Source organism: Gallinula chloropus (assembly GCF_964237585.1).
Source record: "Gallinula chloropus genome assembly, chromosome: 3".
NCBI lineage: Eukaryota > Metazoa > Chordata > Aves > Gruiformes > Rallidae > Gallinula > Gallinula chloropus.
The window spans coordinates 121,018,931-121,042,516 of NC_140087.1; the positions used below are offsets into that span (position 1 = coordinate 121,018,931).

The window sequence follows — 23,586 nt, forward strand, 5'->3', positions numbered from 1 at the left end:
CGGAGAGACTTTAAGCTGACATTGTAATTTTCATGGTATCTTTTACATGGCACAGCTTTTTTTTACAGGCTCAGTGGCATCTAAGTGTGAGAGAGTTGGTGTTATTTATATTAACTAAGTGCCTTGTCCCCAGTCGCTGGGAAAAGAACTTCCCATGAAAGTCAGAGTTCATGATTTTCCAAACCAAGAAGAATTTGCCCCGGGACTGGGCACTGGGGAGGCTGCACCTCGAGTGCTGGGTCCAGTTCTGGGCTCCTCAGCATCAGAAGGACATGGAGGTCCTGGAGCGAGTGCAGAGAAGGGCAACCAGGCTGGGGAAGGGGCTGGAGGGCAAATCCTCCGAGGAGCAGCTGAGGGAGCTGGGGGTGTTGAGCCTGGAGAAGAAGAGGCTGAGGGGCGACCTTCTCCCCACCTCTCCTGCCCTGCCAGGAGGGTGCAGAGAGGTGGGCGATGGTCTCTTCAGCCAGGGGACAGGAGATGGGCCAAGGAGCAATGGGCTGAAGCTGCCCCAGGGCAGGGTCAGCTCAGCTGGGAGGGCAAAGTTCTTCCCTGGCAGAGTTGTGGGGCTGTGGCACAGGCTGCCCAGGGAGGGGGCTGTGTCCCCAGCCCTGGGGGTGTTTAACAGACAGGTAGATGAGGTGCTCAGGGATATGGGTTTAGCATAGGACAGTGGTGATTGGACTCCATGATCTTAAAGGTCTTTTCCAACCTTGTAATTCTGTGAAATGTGTGTGTTTCCCTCCTCCTATAGTGTGCTCACAACATCACTCCGAACCATTTCTGCTTATGCACCCAGATATTTAAACTAGCAGGAGTTGGAGCACAGGTCCCTGGTGTTTTATGTTTTCCAGTTAGCTTGTGCTCTTAACGACACCGTGTAGGTGAGAGCAGGGTGTTTGAGAAATGAAGGCAGAAGGCTGTCATTCCCTCTGCAGCATCACATCCTGAAAAATATTTCCTTCTTGAGGAAGATGGTGAGGAAGAGGTTGCTCAGCGTTGCCTCGGGATCCAGCTTTCCCTAGCAGTGATAATGACAAAGCAGAAAGCCTGAATTGTTATTCTGTTTGCACGGCTGTAGTTAAAATCTGAAGCAGGAGCAGAAGAGGTGTGGTCACACCCAGAAACCCTGTAGGCAACTCCAAACTAGTTTTAGTGCTAGAAATAGAAGAACTACAGTTCTTGGTGCTTCGATCAGGCAAAAGCTTTTTTCTCAGTGAGGGAACGGTGAGTTTTTCTGTCATCTAGAATGGAAGAGTTTATTCAATAGGTAAATTGAGCCTGCCAATAATTACAGCTGTGTTAAGTCTTCATCAATTCTTTTTTCTCCAGATGTAGTCGATGATGGTCTTTGCTTTTATTCGACGTGGAATCTTCAGCTTTCTTGCTAGGTTTCTAAATATCCCCGTCAATAACCTTTCCAGGGTGTTCGTCTCAGCAGCATCTTTGAATGACTCATCTCTGCATTAATTCAACAGGCCGGTTCTTAACCCTGCAAGGCGCCAAGTCAGCATAAACAATGACCATGTCCCCTTAAATCATTCTTCATAACGATCTCTTTGGTCAAGAATTTAATGCCCCTACTTGTCAATATTCAAGACAAGTCACCTAGGGCTCTACCAAAAAAAAAAAACACCCAACCCCTCACAGCCCTGCTAGAACTAGAAATGCTTTGTGTGCTGGTTAAGCAGTCACCTTGCAATGAATGATGATAATCCTTTCTCTGTACCTAAAATTCAGACAAGCAAATGATTTGTCTCTGAGTTAAAATCTTTGATTCTTACATATTTATTGGCTAGTCTCTTGGGTTTGGGTGACTTTCTTTGTAAACTGTACTTATGTCAGTTGAAATATGTTCAATGCTTAACCATGTTTTCCCTAAAGCAAGAAATATTTTCCTTTTTCTTTTTTTCTTTCTTTCTTTTTTTTTTTAAATTTACCTCCCCACAGGGTTTTGCACAGAGTTTCCTCCGAAGGATGTCTCACCGAAGTTCCATTCCTGGCTGTGGTGTCACTTTTGAGATAGTCTCCAACATTCCAGAGGTGAATAAGGAATCAGAGTATCTGAAACCGGCTAAGAACCTCTAACTTTCTGGTTTTCCCCCTTATTTTGAGTATCCTTGCTCATGCTGCTGCAAGCAGAAAGGATGGTTCTTAGGAAAGATTAAGCACATTTCTTTACACACCGTGACTTAGCAGCAACCTGTGTGTTATCAGCATCACTATGCGTTTTGTTGAGTGAGCATCTATTTGCTCAGGTCCTTGAGGACCTGTTTTTAAAGAGACAGAGAAAAAGGGGAGTAAAGGTGGGTAGGTGATGTCCTTAATACAGAGAGCACCAGAGTAGGTAAAAAATAAACAAATTGGCATTTCCTAAGTAATGGCTTTATGCAGCTCTTGATTCCTGAGCTAGTTAGATGCTAATCCTTTCCTTCCAAACAGATGCTCTATCAGAGCACTTGTAAAAACATTAACACATGAAGAGCCAGAAGTCTGATCACTGCCTGACTCTTGTCTTTTATGTTCTGCTGTGTTTAGCACTCTGCAGTGAAACGTTCAATGTTCTGGGGTTTGGGGTTTTTTGAGTATTTTTTTTTGGCAAGTCACTTGGAATTTTGTTTTCCTCACAGAATAGGTGAGCTGCCTGAATGTGTTTGAGCACTTTTTAATTATGAAAGATCTGAATGCAGCCCTTTTTGCTAATCAACAGCAGTGTCTCACTGTGAGCTTCTGGGGAAAAAAACCCAAAATCAAAAGGTGACCACATATGGTGTGAGCTGCCTGTGACAATGCTGGGAGCAACATGTGGTTCGTGTGGCACAAGGTCCATATAATGAGGCCTGAATTTCCAAATCTCTGACAAGACAGCAGAAGCTGCCCTGAGTTTAAGGGCACAGGGCCTTGAACCTGCCTTGTGTGTTTTAAAAGTACATTTTCTTCAGGACTGGCACTGGAGATAATGTTTTGTGTTAGTTTTATTTTAAAATGATGTCATTGCTTGTCATCTTCATCGACCCCACCTGCAGTGCTGCGTCCTGCTCAAGGGTCCCCAGGACAGGAAAGACAAAGAGCTGTTGGAGTGAGGCCACAGGAAGCCACTGAGATGATCAGGGGGCTGGAGCACCTCTGCTCTGGAGACAGGATGGGAGGGTTGGACTTGTTCAGCCTGGAGAAGAGAAGGCTCCAGGGTGGCCTAGTTGCGGCCTACCCATAAAGGGGTCCTACAGGAAAGTGGGAGAGGGGCTGGTCACCAGGGAGAGCAGGGACAGGCCAAGGGGTGATGGCTTCAAGCTGACAGAGGGCAGGGGTAGGTTAGATGTGAGGAAGGAATTCTGTACTCTGAGGGTGGGGAGGCCCTGGCACAGTGTACCCAGGACAGGCTGTGGAAGCCCCATCCCTGGAGGTGTTCAAGGCTGGGTTGAATGGGGCTTTAGGCAGCCTGGTCTAGTGAGGGTGTCCCTGCCCATGGCAGGGGCTTGGGACTAGATGATCTTTGAGGTCCCTTCCAACCCAAAGCATTCTGTGGTTCTGTGATCTTCTTAGGATGCTCAAGGAGCTGAAGAGCGGGAGGCCCTAGCCAGAATGGCAGCAAATGTTGAAGATGCAGCTTCAGCTGACTCTGAAGCCTATATTGAGAAGTACTTGCGGAGCGTCCTGGCTGTGGAGAACATTCTCACCTTGGATCGTCTGCGCCAGGTCTGGTTTTAGGGCTGCAGCAGACAGCAGGGAATGTGCTTGCTGGGAACTGTGTATAGCAATGCAGATGTTCTCCTAAGTGCCTACAATGGCAAAGAAACCATAAGCACCACTTCAGTGCATACCTCAACCCCACAAAGTGGGCAGGTGGCAAACATCCAGAGGAGCCAACACAGAGAATGGTTCTCACTCTAGTACCTGCAGTATGGACGTGTGGGACTGGGACCTTTATGTTAAATGTGCTATGATGGGATCCATGGCTTGGTCTTAAAACCACCTATTGTTAATTATGGCTCAGGAAAAGTCATTGTGTGGCTTTCTGAAGCTTAGGCTTTAGTAATAGTTTCCAAAGTTACTGGAAGAATCCTTGCCATTTTGCTCATATTCTACCTTGAATTCATCTACCTTGAAGTAACCACGCCCTTTCTGTTCCATCAGAAGAAGGGTGGCCAGCAGGAACAGGGAGGGGATTGTCCCTCTCTGCTCTGCCCTCAGGAGGCCCCATCTGGAGTCCTGTGTCCAGAGCTGGGGCCACAACACAAGGAAGATGTGGGGCTGTTGGAGAGGGGTCAGAGGAGCCCCGGGGATGCTCAGAGGGCTGGAGCAGCTCCCCTATGGAGAGAGGCTGAGGGAGCTGGGCTGGGTCAGCCTGGAGAAGAGAAGGCTGGGGAGGGACCTTATTGAAGCCTTCCAGTCCCTGAAGGGAGCAGAGACACAGGAGGGGAATCAACTTTTTCAAAGGGTAGACAATGGCAAGACAAGGGGGAATGGATTAAAGCTAAGGGAAGGAAGGTTTAAATTAGATAATAGGAGGAAGTTCTTTGCAGAGAGAGTGGTGAGGGGCTGGACTAGGCTGTCCAGACCCGTCCCTGGAGGTGTTCAAGGCCAGGTTGGCTGTGGCCCTGGGCAACCTTGTGTATCTCCAGGCCTGGAGGTTGGTGGCCCTGCCTGTGGCAGGGGAGTTGGAACTCTGTGATCCTTGAGGTCCTTTCCAACCCATGCCATTCTATGATTCTATGATAAATAAGACATTGTCTTTATCTGAAGTACCCTAACTTGATCTGTTTACCAGGAGAAATACAGGAGAGAGAAACATTTACAGGCAATTGTTCTTCTGGCTATAAATTATGCAAGCAGAAAAGAAAGTTATGCAAAACAACCTGGGTTGGTATGTGCCTGCCCGCTATGAATTAACGGTGAAGTGTGATGTACTCAAAGTACTGAGAGCATGTTCCCTGTCATATGTAATTAGTTTAAAGGATTATAATAGGAGCTCAACTAGGAAAGGGAGCCTTAGTGTTCACATCTGTAGCAGTCATCTCAAATTAAACTATTTGTTAAATGCTATACATGTCTACAATGTCTAAGTTTATCCACTCCACTCTTACCACTTCTAGCCATGTTATGAGTTTTAGGTGACAATGGACTTTACAGGCCAGAGCCTGTGCAATGAGGCTGCTGAGAAACATATTTCTTGAAATATGAAACTCTGCTGGGATGATTTGGGCTTGGTTTTATGCAAAACAGGCATATTTTCTTTGTTTTGCTTCTCTGATTGGCAGGAAGTTGCTGTAAAAGAGCAGCTGATGGGCAAAGGAAAACTCTGCCGCAGGAGCCTGAGCTCTCCCAATGTGAATCGGGTGAGTATCCCACATTGGCATCTGCAGCATCCAGAAAGCAGCAGGTCCACTCTTTCACTTCCAGGTCCCTGTGGTGCCAGTCACGGAGCATAGAGATAGATTTCCTGCTGTTTGACCCTTCTGCTTGTCTGTGCTGTTTGTGATCATGCTAAGCAGGAGCAAAATCTGCACATATTCATGCCCCTGGACTGGGCACTGGGGAGGCTGCACCTCGAGTGTTGAGTAGAGTTCTGGGCTTCTCACCATAAAAAGAACATGGAGGTCCTGGAGTGAGTCCAGAGGAGGGCAGTCTGGGGAAGGGGCTGGAGGGCAAATCCTCTGAGGAGCAGCTGAGGGAGCTGGGGGTGTTGAGCCTGGAGAAGAGGAGGCTGAGGGGAGACCTTTTCCCCACCTCCCCTGCCCTGCCAGGTGGGTGCAGAGAGGTGGGCGATGGTCTCTTCAGCCAGGGGACAGGAGATGGGACAAGGGGCAATGGGCTCAAGCTGTGCCAGGGCAGGGTCAGCTCAGATGTGAGGGCAAAGTTCTTCCCTGAAAGAGTTGTGAGGCTGTGGCACAGGCTGCCCAGGGAGGGGGCCCCTGGCTGTGTTTAACAGAAGGGTAGATGAGGTACTTAGGGATACGGCTCAGCATAGGATGGGAATGGTTGGACTCGATGATCTTAAAGGGCTTTTCCAACCCTGTGATTCTGTGATTTCATTTTGCAGGCTAGGATGCTTGAAAGCACCCCCAGACATCCAGACCATCTTTTCACAATGTAGAAGGAAGTTAATGTGGGTGTTTTTAGTGAACCCTGGTAGTTACCAAGTCGAAGATTTGGCTTTTTTCTTTTTTCTAGAGGACTTGAAAGCAAGTTACGAGTGTTTACTGAACTTAAACTTAAAACTTTTAAACTTAAAGAGTGTTGTAGGGACATCATCTTTTCCTGTTTAGTGCTTGAGAAAGGTGAGACTTCTGTTGTCCAAAACTTGGAATGAAATGCTTTGGTGCACCTGGTAATCAAACAAGTCAAAATCTGGCTCCTTCTGTGTCAATAATCAGGATTTCACCTTTCTCCTCTTGCATTTCAGTTCTGGTTTAGCTGCAGAATAATACCTTATGTTTGTCAAGAGGAATACTTACCAATTGTTCAAGTTTTTGTTAAGAAATAATTCTGCTTGCCTTAACTGTTTCAGCTATCTGGAAGCCGCCAAGATTTAGCACTCCCTTATAACCTGAGCAGTAACCGGGTGAGTATCTGAAGGTCTCCTGGGAAATCTCCTGTAGAATAAACGTAAGGTGACTACACTGTCCCAGTTATGGGGGCATAAGTGGGAAGCATCTGTAAAAGATGGGGCACACCCACGTGCTCCTTGTATCCTTGGGACTGTTCCTAGGACACGCTAGCTTTGGATGTGCTACACTAGATGTGTCTGGGAAGGTTCCCAGTCCTTCATCAGGTGTGGAGCACTGCTGCCAGCCACTGTGGGATGTACAACAGTGGACCTGAGTCGAGCTGATGAGATTAAACGTAGCCATCCATCACACAGGAGTGTGCTTCCCAGGAAATTTTCTCACTGTCGAGCTTCAGAGCTCCTCCAGAGCTTCCACCTTGGGTGAATGCAAACCTTCTGAGTAGGGGACAGACTTGGTTTCAAGGTCAGGTCCACCTCTAGAACAGAATACAGGCCTAAGAAGAGAGTCTCTGACCTTCAGAGGGAAACCAGCAGTTTTAAGCTTGTGGTGGGGCGATAATTCAGTCCATTACACTCCTTAAAAATACCAGTATAGATGAAAAGCATTTATTTAAAAAATGAAAGATTCAATTTAAACTTATTTTCCAAAGCCCAGATAAACTGAAGGGTCTTCTCCTGATAGATATTCTTCCCAGCAAGCGTGCAGTCATTTAAAAAGGGAGAATCTGGTGGTGACAAGGCATTTTAATGCATATTGCAGTTGCATGGAATAATAGAATTTTGATGTAGTGCTCCGGCATTGGTTGCTAAATCTGCTCCATCTGATCCATGGAGAGAATGCTAAAACATGAGCAGGTGATAAAGTGCTTATAGCAACGTCTATTTGGAGAGAGCTGTGGGATGTTTCAGTATTGGAGGGTTTTGAAGTGAGTATTTAAGACTGATATTTAAGACCAGAGTTCTTAATAATTTGTGTTTTCTCTCCTCCCCTTCCCCTCAATGATTTCTCTCCTTGCATGTCTCAGAGTCCAAAGATCCCAGTGGAGGTAATGCATTAGGTCCACCTAATGAGTGGGATAATAATTTTTATCTCACTATAAAGTTTATTTTGCTCACTCTAAATGCTTTTAACTTCCTGCTTTGAAGATGGGGCGGGTGGCATCTCATTTGCATAGCGCCCAGCAAATGAGGTTTTCCATTGAAAAGCATGTCCTTGATGCGGTGTGAAACTGGTGCAATTGAGAGAGGTTTCTCCTCCTTGGCTGCATCTCCTGGTTCCTTATGGAGCCTGAGCTATTTAATGCCGTTCCTCACAGCTCTGTGGGTGGAGTGAAGCTATTTCAGAAATGGCCCCATCTCAGTTTAAAAGAAAAACAGGAGAGAGACATGAAAGCAAGCAAATCTACACCCAACATGTGTACATTAGCCTGGAGAGGAGGTAAACAGGGAGAGCTCCTCCCAAATCTCTCTTGGGCTTTATGGCTTCAGGTAGTAGAGCACTAACAACTCTTGATTTCTGTGAAAGAGTGATTTTGAAATTGATCCTGGGCCAATGGAAAGTGTGTTTCGCCTTCGTGTCATTTAATGCTCTCTTAGGAATGACTGTCCCCTTAGTTGTACCAAGCTTGGTTAACTTGGTTAATTGGTTGTGGTTTGCATGGGGTTTTTGCAGCTCTTCACCTCTGTTGATGTCATCACTGACAAACACCATAAGGTTACAACACAGCGCTGAGATGGTGTAGTTTACCTCCTCACTTGCAGCGTGCTTGGTTTCAAGGCACTTGTTACTCAGGACGTGGGTGGGGGGTGGCTGTGCAAACTGCCCTGTTGGAAATTCCTGGTTTCAGATGCATCCCTGGTTCAGTTTCTGTATGGAGGTGAATGAAATCTTGTTTCATCATGCTGAAATGTTCCACAAATTCTTAAAAGTTCATATAGCTCATAGACATCATAAAGTGCACTGGGGAGGCTGAGGGAGCTGGGCCCCTTTAGGACATAAAACTCTCTGAAAGAGTCCTGCACAGGGCCACCAAGGTGATGGAGGGAGTAGAACACCTTCCTTATGAGGAGAGTCTGAGGGATCTGGGCATCTTTAGCCTGGAGAAGAGGAGACTGAGGGGTGACCTCATCAATGTCTATCAATTTGTAAAGGGTGAGAGTCAGGAGGCTGGAGCCAGGCTCTGCTCAGGGGTGGCAGCGACAGGACAAGGGGCAGCGGGTGCAGCTGGAGCAGAGGAAGTTCCATGGGAATGTCAGGAGGAACTTTTTCCCTGTAAGGGTGACAGAGCCCTGGGCCAGGCTGTCCAGAGAGGCTGTGGAGTCTCCTTTTCTGGAGACTTTGAAACCCGCCTGGACACGTTCCTGTGTGATTTAGTCTGGGTGACCCTGCTCTAGCAGGGGGTTGGACTAGATGATCTTTTGAGGTCCCTTCCAACTCCTAATGTTCTGGGATTCTGTGATATCAGCCCTGCTGTAGAATAAAGGTCTGAGGATGGCTTGATATGCAGAGTTCCATCGAAATTAGATGTCTTGAGTCACCATCCCTGGAGGTGTTGAAAAGAAGACCAGATGTTATACTTGGTGATATGGTCTGGTGTTGGACCTAGTAGGACTGGAAAGATGATTGGACTCAGTGATCTTTAAGGAATTTTCTAACCAAACCATTCTATTCTGACTGCTTTTAGTCTTAGTTCTAAGTTCTATCTCCTTACTAAAAATGAGAAAAAAGCTGATTTTTACTCCTGTTAACACTACAGATATGGTTATGGGAGAGTGAGATGAGTTTCATTTCATCTTGTGATCAGCACATGTCAGATGATGCAGGAGTAGAGAGTCTTAGTGGTGATACAAGACACAGAGCTGGAGTTTTACATCACAGGGTGTTCGCATTGGAAAATTCAGTTGACTTAAACTGGATGAACAGAAGCACAAAGAATTGAAGGCACCTCTGACTGGTTTCAGACTGTAGTCAAGTAGTGATGAAAAACTTTACCTGTCCTTAAAATGCTTTTGCACAATTGCTGTTCTGTCTTTCATTGAATCATGGAATGGTTTGGGTGGGAAGGGACCTTTAGAGCTCATCTAGTCTGACCCCTGCTGTGGGCAGGGGCATCCACAGCTTCTCTGGGCAACCTGTGCCAGTGTCTCCACACCCTCATCATAAAAAATTCGTTCCTTCCATCACCTAAATTTCCCCTATTTTAGTTTAAAACTAATGTCCTATTGCTACAGGCCCTGCTAAAGGCTACGATAATGTCTCCCTGGAGCCTTCTGTTCTCCAGCCTGAACAACCCCTTTGACAGTCACTCTGCCTTTTCCAGAGGTCCAGTAGTTAGTTCAAAAGCCAAGTAAGACAAGGTTGTGCTGCTTAACCTTCAGGTTTTGCTGGAAACCAGAGATTTTTCACCAGATTGATACCATGTACATCAGTTTGAATAACCTTGCTGTGCATGAGAACCAGGTGCCTTTTGTCCCAGCTCAATGCTTATATTTAGGTGCTACATGGTCACCTCTTCCTAAGCCTTTTCTGAACTGCTAAAATAATAAACCACAAGAGCTACTCATTTCTCTTACCCAGTGGCAGTATTTTAATGGTCTGTCAACTTCAAGTGAAGAATTGTTGTTAGGTAAAGCTTGCAGATGACTCTGGTAGTGATCACCCATATTTGCTCTCAAGATTTTGTGCATGATGGTGCTGACCTGAAATAAATTCCCTGGTGGCTTTCATGGAGGATGTGCAAAAGAAGGGAAGGCAGAGGAGAAGGAAGAGAAGGTCTTATGGAAGCAACACACTTTATAAACCAGCTATGGATCAAAATCCTTTAAGGGACATGCATTCTTCCAGTGGCTATTTTTGATTTGTTAAATTAAGTCACTTGACCTCTGTTTGGTCACTTGGCAGAGACCAAATGTATTCATGAAATGATGGCTCCTCTGGGTAAATGATTTACGAGCTTCCTTCCTTTCTCTCACCACCCTTCATGAGAGAGGAAAGATTCACAGTGCTTAAATAACATCAGTTTCTCTGGACTTCAAGTGTTTCAGTTCGTGAATGTACAAAGCAGTCATGAGAGTGCTGTATAACATGTGTCTGAAACTTGGGAGCTTCAGCAAGTTAATATAGGTGTTAATCCTTATTATTTTTGCTCCTTTTTGTGAGATTGAGAAGGGTTACCTTGCAACCCAGCTGAGTAAACCCAATCATTTGTGAACCACCTTTTGCCTCCGCAGATTCTTCTCACAACAGTTGAGCCTTTCATCTTTCTCCAGTCTTTTCTTTTGCATTGGTCTCTTTACCCAAGCAGTAGTTGATAGGATGAGGGGGAATGGCCTCAAGATGCACCAGGGCAGGATCGGATCAGATGTGAGGGAAAAGTTCTTCACCAAAAGGGTTATTGGGCACTGGAACAGGCTGCCCAGGGAGGTGGTTGAGTCACCAGCGCTGGATGGATTTAAAAGATGGGTAGACAAGGTGCTCAGGGATATGGTTTAGTAGAAGACAGGTACAGTTGGAGTCAATAATCTCAAAGGTCTTTTCCAACCTTGTGATTCTCTGAAATGTTACTTCACCTGTTGCCCTGGTTTACCTACTTTTCAGTGGTTTGCCATCATCTCACAGTTGAGGCTCCCATTACCCCTAACAAACCTGACCTTCAGTCTAAACCGATGACCTTTCTGCTCCCTCCAGAGCAAGTGTTATTTAGAAACCAAGCATGCCTTAAATATATATGGCCAGACAAATCCTTTCCTGAAGTGTGCATTCCTGTTCTCAGGACCTTCATTTTCTTTAACCTGGTAAAATATTTAAACTAACATAGAAAACATGGTCACCCATAATATCAAGGCTGAAGAGTTGTTGGGTCCTGGAACAGGCTGCCCAGGGAGGGGATTGAGTCACCATCCCTGGATGTGTTTAAAAAAAGGGTAGATGAGGTACTTAGGGATATGGTTTAGCACAGGATGGGAACAGTTGGACTTGATGAACTTAAAGGTCTTTTCCAACTTTGTGATTCTGTGAAAATTTCCTAAATAAGTGAAATAAGGCTTTTCCCAAGGAAAAAAGCCACTAGGCATTGCCATTCTTTCTGTACAAGATGAATATTTTGAAAGCATTTTGGCCTGGTTTTTACCTATTGTAGGGGCTTTTTTGTCATTCTCCAAATAGGTTTAGAAAGTCAAGATGCTTGTCTGACATTATTTTTGCTGGAACAGTCCATGGAAGGGTGCTTCTGACTCAACAAATCGTGATTCAGAAAATGATTCAGTTGCTCCTTACCTACACTGAGTCAGTGTTCTAGTAAGCTAGAAAACTTTCCCGTAATAGTCTTCTTGTTTCTTATATCTCTGCCATCTCCAGAAGCACTCACACTTGGCCTATAGATAGAAATTATTAAGCCATGTCACCTTTATCCATTTGTCTTTAAGTGGATCATTATCCTAAGATCCAAAAGTAGCACTAATCAAGCTTTGTTATGTCCTCCAACAATGGAGCCTTCTGATGCTTTGCATTCTTCCATGGCTCTTAACCTCATGCTGACATCTACCAGGCTGATGATTCTATTGAAAGGGTTGTCAAGCATTGGAACAGGCTGCCCAGGGATGTGGTGGAGTCACCATCCCTGGAGGGATTCAGAAGGCATGTGGATGAAGTGCTTAAGGACTACGAAGATGATGAAGGGCCTGGAGCATCTCCCCCATGAGGAAAGGCTGAGTGAGCTGGGGCTGTTCAGCCTTGAGAAAAGAAGACTAAGGGGGGACCTAATTAATGTTTATAAATATCTTAAGTATGGGACACAGGGGACATGGGCAGCCCCTTTTCAGTGGTCTGCGGAGTCAGGACAAGGGGTGATGGCCTCAAGTTGGAGCACAGGGAGTTCCCCACCAACCTGGGGAAGAACTTCTTCCCGGTGAGGGAGCCCTGGGACAGGCTGCCCAGGGGGTGTGGAGTCTCCTTCTCTGGAAAGATTCCAGCCCCATCTGGACGCCGACCTGTGCGCCCTGTCCTAGGGACCCTGCTTTGGCAGGGGGTTGGACCTGATGAGCTCTGGAGGTCCCTTCCAACCCCTCTGATTCTGTGATTCTGTGACATGATCTAGGGGTGGGCTGGGCAGGGTTTGGCTGTGGTTGGACTCCATGATCTTTAGGGTCTCTTCCAACCCAGGTGATTATATGATTCCATGACTGATGGCAGACCAGACCAGAAGGCAGCAAAACCAAACCCTGTGTCAGGATTGAGTCTTATGATGACCTCCCATCTTCTATTTTATTTTATTTTTAAATCTCCTTCAGCACCACTGAGCTGGTGCATCCAAAAACATGTTGAATTACTCTGAGATATTTTCCCCATCTGGATAGAGTATGAAGTCTTTTCTCACATTTTGACTCTTCTGCACACTTAACCCACCAGTGGGAACCAGAGATTGGAGACTTCAGGAGACATTTTCCATCCTGAAGTGCTGCCTCTCAACATCTGCAGCAGCACATGAAATAATCACAATGGCAGGGTCAGCAAGCAGTCTCTGAAGCAATAGTTTGATCATGTTTAAGCAGGGCAAGACTGCCCTGCAGCAAGGCTGCTTGGAAGAAACCTGCAGTAGTTGAAACCCAAAACGGCAAAAGAAGAGCGTGAATTTTGGGGGAGTGGAATAGGAAACTCTGCTTCATAGAAGCATTTTCCAGACATAGGCATGGCTTTTTGATGTCTGTAAGACGTAAATGAGTTGCAGGTCAAAGATAATGCTTAAGTTGAGGGCTTAAGGTATGGCTAGAACAGCTCTGTCATCCATGCTGATAGAGCAGGAAGCTTTCAAGAAGGGCTTAAAACACCAAAGTCCTCAAAAATACAAGACTAAACAAACCTCTGGTATTACTGCTAGTCCCAGCCTGGGTTGCATCAGTTTTGACATGCAGGATGGGTGCCTCCAGTCAACTCAGACATCCATTAGTCTTTAGGTATCCCAAATGTTACTTCACAGAAACCATGTGTCTCTTGTCTCTCCATCTCACAGTGTTAGTCAGTAGAGGTCTGAAGGTGGGCACAACTCTGCAAAAGTGTGACTTACTTGCTATTCAAAGCAGGAGAGCTTCTGTGGGACTAACTTATAGATCCAAATGGAAACGATTTTTGCTCGGGGCTGCTCAGTGTGACCTTCAACCCATTGGAGAAATCTATTCCTCCTATCCTGGCTTATTTATTATTTGTGAAACATTCATGACTTGGAGTTACAGTTAAGATTAGTTTAGCTGCCTGTCATTTTTCTGTTCAAGGTCAGATTATTTCCTTGCATCCAAAAGCATGAGGCTTCTTGAAAAGGCATATTTCTCCTTCTTCCCCCAGGAAAAAAATATATATGAACTTGTCACCTGGGACTTAGTGGGTCTGTCCATCCTTTGTGACTCCTTTCTGGTATGTTGACTGTACCATCTCCTGGTGAAAGTATTTCTCTTTCTGTTACATCTTTTAAAAGACCAAGCAAGGCTCAGATACAGTGTAATGTGGATGTAGCAGCGCTCTTTACCAGCAGTGGGATTAAACTTCAGTTTATATCAGTTTGGCAGCACCATCCTGTCTTTGCAACCTCTATTTCTGCACAGGTGAAACTTTGCAAACTTGCAGTCCTGAGGATCCTCTGATACCTGAACAGGAGAACCCTTTTCCAAAAGACATTGAGACTTCTTGTAGCATTAGAGGCTCCCTAAGTAGATACTGAATTGCATTGAGATCTCCTGTAAATTAAGTAAATTAGCACCGTTTAGCTTTATTAGAGCAGTGCCAAGGAGCAGCTTGACAGGCATCATGAGTATGCCCATACTGGAAGCAGGGAGGGCAACCAGGTGGATTTCAGTGCCTGCCTTTCAGATCTGCACATGGTGCTCAGTCTGGTGGAGCAATACACTGTCTTCTACCCACAGGAAACTTTCAGCAGAGGCATCCTCTGGCCAGGCACTTAGTGTAATCTTTGCAGGCAAGTCCATAAACTGTTTTATGTATCAGGATGCTAGAGTTAGGAGAAAGTGATTTGGCCATGTAGATTCGTGACACTCATGCACTGGTGTGAAATGCTAGCTTGGAGATGCTCTCTGTTAGCCAAGAGCCAGTCTGTGACCTGTAAAGTTGAGATGAAAGACACAGAACCACAGTGGACTTTTGTAAAAGTGAGAGAAGTGGCATTCCACATGCAAAACGGTGTGTAACCCCCATGTAATCCATGTGAAAACCCAACTGTTGGACCCTGAGACCTTGGGAAGGCAGATGGCCTACTGCCTTCTTCCTACCTCATCTACACTGAGGCTCTTGCAGGTCTGAAAATCACCATGTTTCATCTTCTCTGTGTCAAAACTCTAACCTGTCTTCACTTAACCTTTTCCTTGGCTTCTGGTATCCACAGCTTCTTGTTGTGTGCTGCATCTCTCTCTTTTCCAGGCTGTTAGAAAAACTATTGTACTACAGTTGCTTCCTCTTGATCCGATCAGCTCATCAATTCTCTGACCCCAGACACTAATATCCAGCCATTAGGTCTAAGGTCCTATTTCTTTTCATGTTCAGAGCTCGGTCTGTCCTTGTCCCTTCCCTCTGACACTCTACATCCAGACTTCACCAGAATAAATACACCAGATATTTAGGAGTTTGAGGGCAGGCAGTACTATTTTAGGGTCACCTGGTGGTAAATCACTCAGCTTCCAAAACACAGCCATGCAACTGAGAGGAATGCAGCTTTAAAACCTGAGCAGGCTTTTTCTGTGCCTTGATGCTGAGGGTGCTTATCTTTGCAGGATTTGGGTGTTTCCACTAAAAAAGTGCCTCTGGGGATGGGTCTTTCCTCAGCTCTCCACATTCGGAACATCGCGAAGGGGCTGTGTGGGCTGGCATGATATGCAGGGATTGCCATGCTCTTGCTGGTGTGTTGATGTTGAAGAATATTAAACCTTTTTTTTTTCCTTTATCTTTTGCTTCTAGGGCCGATGGGAGAGTCAGCAAGATGTATCCCAAGGTGCTACGAATTCCAGTAGAGGCATTAGTCCTTCTCGTACCTCTCTGCCAAGCCCTGGGCAGCAGAACCACTCTCCTGATCCAGGTAAGGGCTTTCCTAAAGCTGACACAGCTCTCCTACAAATGGAGTGAAGTCACCCCAGCTCCTGAACATCAGGTAAAGCTGAGCTGCTTTCAGAGATGCCCAGAAACTTCTCCAGTGTGATGTTAATGTAGTTCCCTCAACGTGAATATTTAGCAGTTGTGGCAAAGCTTCTCAGACTCTAGTTTATTCCAATTAGCCTTTCCATTATTTCTGTTCCTAGTTCTGCTAAATGCCACGTGGTTCAAGCTTTCTGAAGGTGCAGTCTTATCTCAGGAGCTCAATTTCTAAAGCCAAAAGATAGCTGGGCTCTGGAAGTGCTTTTTGTTACGTGAGTAAACCAGCAAAGATGGTGAGGCTGCTCAGGTCTGAGAAAATAAGCAACACAGGAATCACAGGGATTATTTTGGACCTTATAGCCCCTTTCACTCACTGAAAGGTGCCTGTAGGTAAGCTGGGGAAGGACTGTTCCCAAGGGTATGGAGCGATGGGACGAGGGGGGATGGGTTAAACTGGAAAAGGGGAGATGTAGGTAGGGTATTAGAGAAAAGTTCCTACTCTGGCAGCAGGGTTGGACTAGATGATCTTTTGAGGTCCCTTCCAACCCCTAACATTCTGTGGTTCTGTGATTCTTCAATATAAGGGTGGTGGATCACTGTCACAGGTTGCCCAGAGAGGTGTTGGAGGCCCCATCACTGGAGACATTCAAGGTCAGGGTGGTTGGGGCTCTGAGCACTCTGCTGTAGTGAAGATGTCCCTGCTCACTGCAGGGAGTGGGACCAGATGGCTTTAAAGGTCCCTTCCCACCTAACACATTCTATGATTTTACAGCTGGTGTGCCTGACGTGTAACCAAGCACACAGACAAGTACAGTAGTGATGTTTCATAGGTCTGTCTGGGTTTTCTCAAGGGGAGTGGTAAGAAAAGAAAGGCAGGGTGGGTAAAGACAGCTGAATGCCCCTAACTTTTTGTTTTTTCATAACTTGAATTTTGTTATCTTATATTTCTTGTAAGTTTTGTAATAGGTGTTAAAATTGTGTCCTATGTGGACAACCCTTTTCAACTTTGCTGATCTTTCCCCCCTTGCTTCTCCAGGTTACAAAGCATTTAAGCTTTTCCAAACAGGAAGCTTTTTCCTACCATGCAATGAAAAAAAATTCCTGTATACCAAGGCCACAGATGTTCAGACCTACCCAGATTCACAGGTCCCTTTCAAGGGGGGAGCAAGCATTCAGTGCTTTTTGTTGGCTAATGCTTTGAGAGCTGGAAAATGTCATCTTACATGAAAATGATACCAGTTTTGTAATGTTTTTAAGGGAGTTTGACTTGGGGTTCCTTTGTTTTTCCTTTCCCCAAAGTGTAACAACTCTTCTTATTTATTTCTTTTAATTTTTCCAACAGGTATTGGTAGCCTTGCTGCTTCCTATCTGAACCCTGTCAAGTCCTTTGTGCCTCAGATGCCAAAGCTGTTGAAGTCTCTCTTCCCTGTTCGAGATGAGAAAAAGGGCAGGCAGACCTCTCCTCTTGCACAACAGGTAAAAAAATAATGAAAGAGGCTGTGCAGTAATATTGGTGAGTGCTATTTTATACCCTGGTGCAGTGCAAACCATGCTTTTAGTCATAGTAAAGCCTTGCAATGCATTTCCCCTCTGGTCTGTCCAGGGATAGTGGAGCTGTTTAAACTTATGGATACACTCAGCCCACTTGGCTTTTTAGAAGTGCCAAGTATGCTACCAGTGTGATTTATGGTAATACTCCTTGCAGCAACAATAGTAAAATTTATGAAGTGCACTTAGTGTTGTTTGTGTATTGCCAAGTAGAAAATGTAATTCTATTTTTAATTCGTTATTTCATACACCATTCCCCACACACACTCCCCCTCCCACCTCACTCCAGCTCATGTCACCATTTATGATCTGCTCTGTACTTAGGGCAGTTGCTTCTCTTCATTCCCTGCTCTATGCCATGTGTCAGGGAAGTATTTGTTTGGTTTGTTCTTTTTTGGATGCTCTCCTGCAAAACCTCTGCCTGCTCCAGAGTTGGCTTCTGGGCTCTAAGCAGTAGCTAATGGACTGTTGAGCAGACTAGAAGACACTGCTGCCTTTTAAAAAGGAAACAGAGGAAATACAGAATCTCATTATAAATAACAATTTCTCCGTTATTTGAGAGCCTGTAGTTTATTTATAAAGGAGCAGCCCTGTAGAAATTGAGTCTGGAAGATTCAAGACACTGGTATGAAGTTAAATCTGGAACCAGATCTCACTTGTTAAAAAGTTTGTTGGAGTCCATTGTGTCCATGCTTTGTTAACCATCCGCTCTGCTGCTGTCTCATCCACTTCTCTGGAGTTCTGGAAGCACATTACCTGGCAACTTGGACCTTTCTGTACCTCTTAATGAGCAGACAAATGTTTTCATAGAATCCTAGAATGGTGAGGGCTGGAAGGGACCTTAAAAATCATCCAGTCCCAACCCCCTGCCATGGGCTGGGACACCTCTCACCAGCACAGGCTGCTCAAGGCCCCATCCAACGCAGCCTTGAACACCTCCAGGGTGGGGGCAGCCACCACCTCCCTGGGCACCCTGTGTCAGGGCCTCACCACCCTCAGAGGGAAGAATGTGCTCCATTGTTGGCTATAACTGAACTTGGCTTTGTAACTCTGCCTGAGGTTTACAGGAAGGTGTTTTGTCCTAGAAGTAAGGTGAAATATTAAATAGACTAAATTAACTACAATTAACAAGTTAATATCTTTGAAAGTAATTTATGACAGACCTAGCACAAACAGAAGCAAGGCAGATTCAAATTATTTTTAGTTTTACTATGGTTTTACTCTCTACAGAGAATAAAAGGAAAAGGTTCCATAAAAGGAACTAATTTTACTCCTGGATTATTGAATGCTTTAAGTTCCCACGTTGCCATTTGCTTCCAGCAGCCTTAGTGCTGAGGCTGGAATCCTATCACTTGACTCATGTATGCAATTTGGAGAATTACAGTTAAGACAGGGGCTTTCTTAAAGGCATTTGGGTGTCAAAAGATGCAAATAGGCACTCCTTACAGTTGCAGCAAGAGCCTTTCACAACTTCTTGAAGTCATCTTACTGAATCGATCAGGGCTGAGATTAGAAATGAGGCCTAATTTCCTGCCTCTAGTCTAACCACCTGTTCCCACTCCTTCCTCCTGATCAGATCACTCTTGCATTGTCTTGCAGTCAGTTTGTAAACTGCAAAGGCATCTATTTAGAGAGACCTTAATTTATATTATGGATTACTCTGGAAACTCAAGTTAATCAGATCATGCTCGCAGGAATTTTTAATTGGAGGGAAAATGCTGTTTCTGCTTTGTTCTTAAAAAAACCCAAACAACTAAACTAATATATGATATTATATATAAATTCTATATTACCACAGACTCACAGGTTGGAAAGGACCTCCAGAGCTCATGGGGTCCAACCCCCTGCCAAAGCAGGGTCCCTAGGACAGGGCACACAGGTTGGTGTCCAGACAAGGCTGGAATCTCTCCAGAGAAGGAGACTCCACACCCCCTGGGCAGCCTGTCCCAGGGCTCCCTCACCCTCTCTGGGAAGAAGTTCTTCCCCAGATTGGTGGGGAACTCCCTGGGCTCCAACTTGAGCCCATCGCCCCTTGTCCTGTCCCCACAGACACTGAGCAGAGGCTGCCCATGGCCCCCTGTGTCCCACCCTTCAGCTGTTGATAACCATTGATCAGATCCCCTCTCAGGCTTCTTCTCTCCTGGCTGAACAGCACCAGCTCACTCAGCCTTTCCTCACAGGGGAGATGCTCCAGGCCTTTAATCATCCTTGTAGCCCTTTGCTGGACTCTCTCCAGGAGATCCCTGTCTTTTTCATACCGTATATATTATATATAAATTAGACATTTTATAATTTATGCATTATATTATATATAAATATGATATCACAGAATCATATAGACTATAACAATTATGTAACCTAATATAAAATACATATAATGATATATAATAGACATGTAATATATATTTTTAATATATATATATACACAGAATTATATAAACTAATATATAAAAGGAAATGTGTGATGGTTTAATACTCGGTTGCACTGGAGAGCAACCTAAATTTTTCCACAGCCACTGGATCTGTATAACAAACTGAAAACGTGAAATTCAAATTTCCCACTTTTAGTTTTGTACTAGGAATAAGTCAGTTGTATTACAGATACACCCCTCTGGTTTGGGAGGGTTATAGGTACTCTTTGTGGACCTTGTCAGTAAGGAAACAGAGCTTCTTCGCTCTTGTTATCGAGCACCTTGCATGGAAAAGGGAGCAGAAATTAAAGGAACTGCTACAGAATTAGCTGCAGTTCTTTCTGTGCAGTGCAAGGAATAAATATGCCCTGTTGCAACAAGGCCAGTGTCCTGGTTTCAGCTAGGATGGAGTTAATTTCTATTCTAATAGGGTGTGGAATGCCGTGGTTGAGAGTCAGGATGAAAGCAGTGCTGATAACACAGGGATGTTTCTAGTTGTTCTCAAGCAATCAAGGACTTTTCAGTTGATCATATTTCCCTGCTAATGAGAAGGGAGGGGACACAGCCAGAACAGGTGACCTGAACTGTCCAAAGGGGGTATTCCATGCCTATTATGTCATGTTCAGCATAAAAGGGGGGCTGTTGCGGGGAAGGAGCAGGCAGCTCCAGGACAAGTGGGTTTGGGGACAGCCTGAGCTGTGCGGTTCAGTGAGACACTGCATTGTGTGTCACCAGTTCCATATATTTTGCTATAAAGTCCTGTTATTCTTGTTACATCTCTCTTTCTCCCATTCCAGTAAACTGCCCTGCAATGTTTTGGTTCCTTGGTTTGGAGTTTTTTCCCTTTTCCTTCCTTCTCCCTCCTCCCTCAACTCCCCCCCCCCACCCCCTCCCTTTTAAAGAACAAGCTGCTGCCTGGTGCTCAGCTCTCAGCTGGGGCAAAAACACAACAGCCAGTTTTCAGATCCTAAATATCACATGTCTGATCTTTCTTGCTCTTTATAATGTCCTGGTGATGCAGATGCAGCCAGAAGAATTTAAATGGTGGTTGTGATGAATGGCTGTCACAATCAGGGGATGATGGGGGTGCTGGGTGGGGGGTCACTGTTTGGCTATCAGTTTTAACACCTTATCACTAACCTGCTGGAGCAAGATGGCAAGCTAGGAATTCTTGCATAAGCATAGTAAACTACAACAGTGAGGACACCAAAAAGGATGTTTTTAACCTCAGAAAATACAGAATATGTCTTCACAGAATCACAAGGTTGGCAAAGACCTTTAAGATCATCAAGTCCAACCTTGATATGGTTTTAGTTATGTGGAGGAATAAAACTTCCACACACAGTGGCGGGGATGTAAATGAACCTCATGAGGTGAGAGGATGTGGTGAGCTACAAAATGTTTACAGAGGAGTGGAAACCAAAAGGGTTTTTCAGCTGTAATTGCAAAGGGACTTGACCCCTAACTGGGAACTGATGGACTTTTGTTGCTGGAAACAATAAATTGGGAGAGCTTGGTTGATGAATAGAAATAACTAGAGGAATGCTTTACAAAACAAAGGGAAAGATCTCAGTTCTCCTTCCCTGGCTGAAAGCAAACAAGCAGGGCTGTAGTAATAGGTTTTGGAACAAAAATGCCAAAAAGCTAAATGGATCAGGTTATTGCTTTCTCCTGGTTCATCAAAGAACTACAGTGTGAAAGAGAATTGCCAAAGTCTTCGTCAGGCTCCCTTTTCAGTGCAGACCTGTACAATACAATGATGCATCTGGGCTACATCCACAGGCGTGTGGCCAGCAGTTAGAGAGGGGATTCTGTCCCTCTGCTCTGCTCTGCTCTGCTCTGCTCTGCTCTGGGGAGACCTTACCTGGAGTGCTGTGTCCAGCTCTGGAGTCCTCAGCACAAGGACATGGACCTCTTGGAGTGTGTCCAGAGGAGGCCACAAAAGTGATCCAAGGGCTGGAGCAGCTCTGCTGTGAAGCCAGGCTGGGAGAGCTGGGCTGGTTCAGCGTGGAGAAGGGAAGGCTCTGGGGGGACCTTATAGCCCCTTCCAGTCCCTGAGAGGTGCCTGTAGGAAGCTGACAAGAACTGTTCCCAAGGGCATGGAGCGATGGAATGAGGGGTGATGGTTTAAACTAGAAAATGGGATATTTAGGTTGGATTTTAGGACAAAGTTCTTCCCTCTGAGGGTGGTGGGTCACTGGCACAGCTTGCCCAGAAGTGTGGTGGAGGCCCCATCCCTGGAGACATTCAAGGTCAGGCTTGATGGGGATCTGAATGACCTGCTCTAGTGTGAAGATGTCCCTGCTCACTGTTGCATGGGGTGGGACTAGATGGCCTTTGAAGGTTCCTTCCAACCCAATTGCATTCTATTATTCTATGATTATTTGAAAGTACTTAATTATCTCATGCCATTAAAACCCATTCTGGACAAATGCTGGTGAACCATCCTGAACTAGATGGCTGCCCTAACTCTTGTAGTAAGCCCCAACTGTTGCAGTAACTCTCTGGTATCTCATGGTTAAATTAGCAGGGTTAGATGGCTGTGTGTCTCTGCTAAAAGCATCAGCTTTGTTTTGTTGTCCCTTGCAAGCAAGATCTTAACAGCTAAGTTGATTTTAGTGCCTTCAAGCATCATTTCCAAGGGAGCTGTACTTAACCTTTTCCCAACCGAAGTGAAGTCCATTGTGACCACTTCTCTCTCCAAGTGGGTACATTACCAACTCTAATCCTTTGTGAGTAAACAGGAGGGAGAAATTCTGATCTCCTACTCTGAAAATACCTTTTTTCCTTCTTTTTTTTTCAAATTTTATCCCCTTTTTCTTCCAGTCACACACCACTGCTTAGGTTTTAACCTCAAAGCCAGCATGTATAAAAGTTATCTATAACAAAACAGTCTTTCCCCAGTGCTGGTTTTGTTTGTGGCTGGTGGTTGCCTGCGATTCAGAAATGCAGAGACATTCCAGTCAAGGTGGTGGCAGCGAACAAAATTGCTGTCTTTGACCTTCTGATGCAAGTTTAGTAACTAATCTGGAGAATAATGAACCGCAATTAATGAAATCTGCTTTCGTATTCAAGTGTGTTTCTCAGACAGCACATAAAATAATTGAAAGAACTTCCTGCTCTCTAATTAGTTAGATTGAATTAATTTGGCATAATAGGATTCTTTATGTAACTAGCAGAACGGCTTCCGATGAAGCTGTTTATGTACCTAAAAGATTGGTTTCTGATGAAGCTGCTTATATACTTTTAAGTTAGAAAATGCCCCTTTTCCTCATTATCTGATGCCTTTAAATTAATTGCCAGTAGCCTGTAAATAATAAAAAAAGCGCCACCAGTTGAAACCCTTTTTGGATTGCTGGAATTGCTCTTTATTCTCCTAGTCACTTCTTTAAAAAGCTTGGTGTGTGAGATTTAATGCCTTGCCAACCCTTAGTGCTGAGGGGAAATAGTTTAAAATACTTGGGTAAAATATGCAGGTGGATGGAGAATCAGAGTTTCATCTGTCTGTGCTTAATTATATTACATACATGCTCTTGAAGCCTGTCTCCTTTATTAACGTGCCGAGGCTCTCGTAGTGTGCACCAAGCAGAATTACTGTCCTTTACCTTATGACCCTGTTGATCTCCAAGAACTGCCCGTGTAATCACATTTTAGGGCATTGTGGGTGCTGGCATTAAAAATGTACATATTAAATTTCAGTTTCTTGGGTTTTTGACATTGCTGTGGGAGAAGCAGGTTCCTCTGACCAATTTGGTAAGTGGATTAAGCATCTCCCCTGTGAGGAAAGGCTGAGGGAGCTGGGGCTGTTCAGTCTGGAGAGAAGAAGCCCCAGAGGGGATCTGATCAATGGGTATCAATAGCTGAAGGGTGGGACACAGGGGTCCATGGGCAGCCTCTGCTCAGTGTCTGTGGGGACAGGACAAGGGGCGATGGGCTCAAGTTGGAGCACAGGGAGTTCCCCCCAATGTGGGGAAGAACTTCTTCTCAGTGAG

General features: G+C 45.1%; 1 protein-coding gene across 1 annotated transcript in view; it reads left to right on the top strand.

The window, feature by feature from the left end:
* KIF13B (kinesin family member 13B) overlaps positions 1 to 23,586 on the top strand; it is a gene marked incomplete at its 5' end in the record, with an annotated part of 153,814 nt that overhangs the window by 118,071 nt on the left and 12,157 nt on the right. The window contains 6 exons of the mRNA XM_084261969.1: positions 1,948 to 2,040; positions 3,541 to 3,693; positions 5,256 to 5,333; positions 6,506 to 6,559; positions 15,462 to 15,579; positions 16,978 to 17,111. Of these exons, the coding sequence (XP_084118095.1) occupies positions 1,948 to 2,040; positions 3,541 to 3,693; positions 5,256 to 5,333; positions 6,506 to 6,559; positions 15,462 to 15,579; positions 16,978 to 17,111 (630 nt within the window). The remainder of the gene's footprint in view (positions 1 to 1,947; positions 2,041 to 3,540; positions 3,694 to 5,255; positions 5,334 to 6,505; positions 6,560 to 15,461; positions 15,580 to 16,977; positions 17,112 to 23,586) is intronic.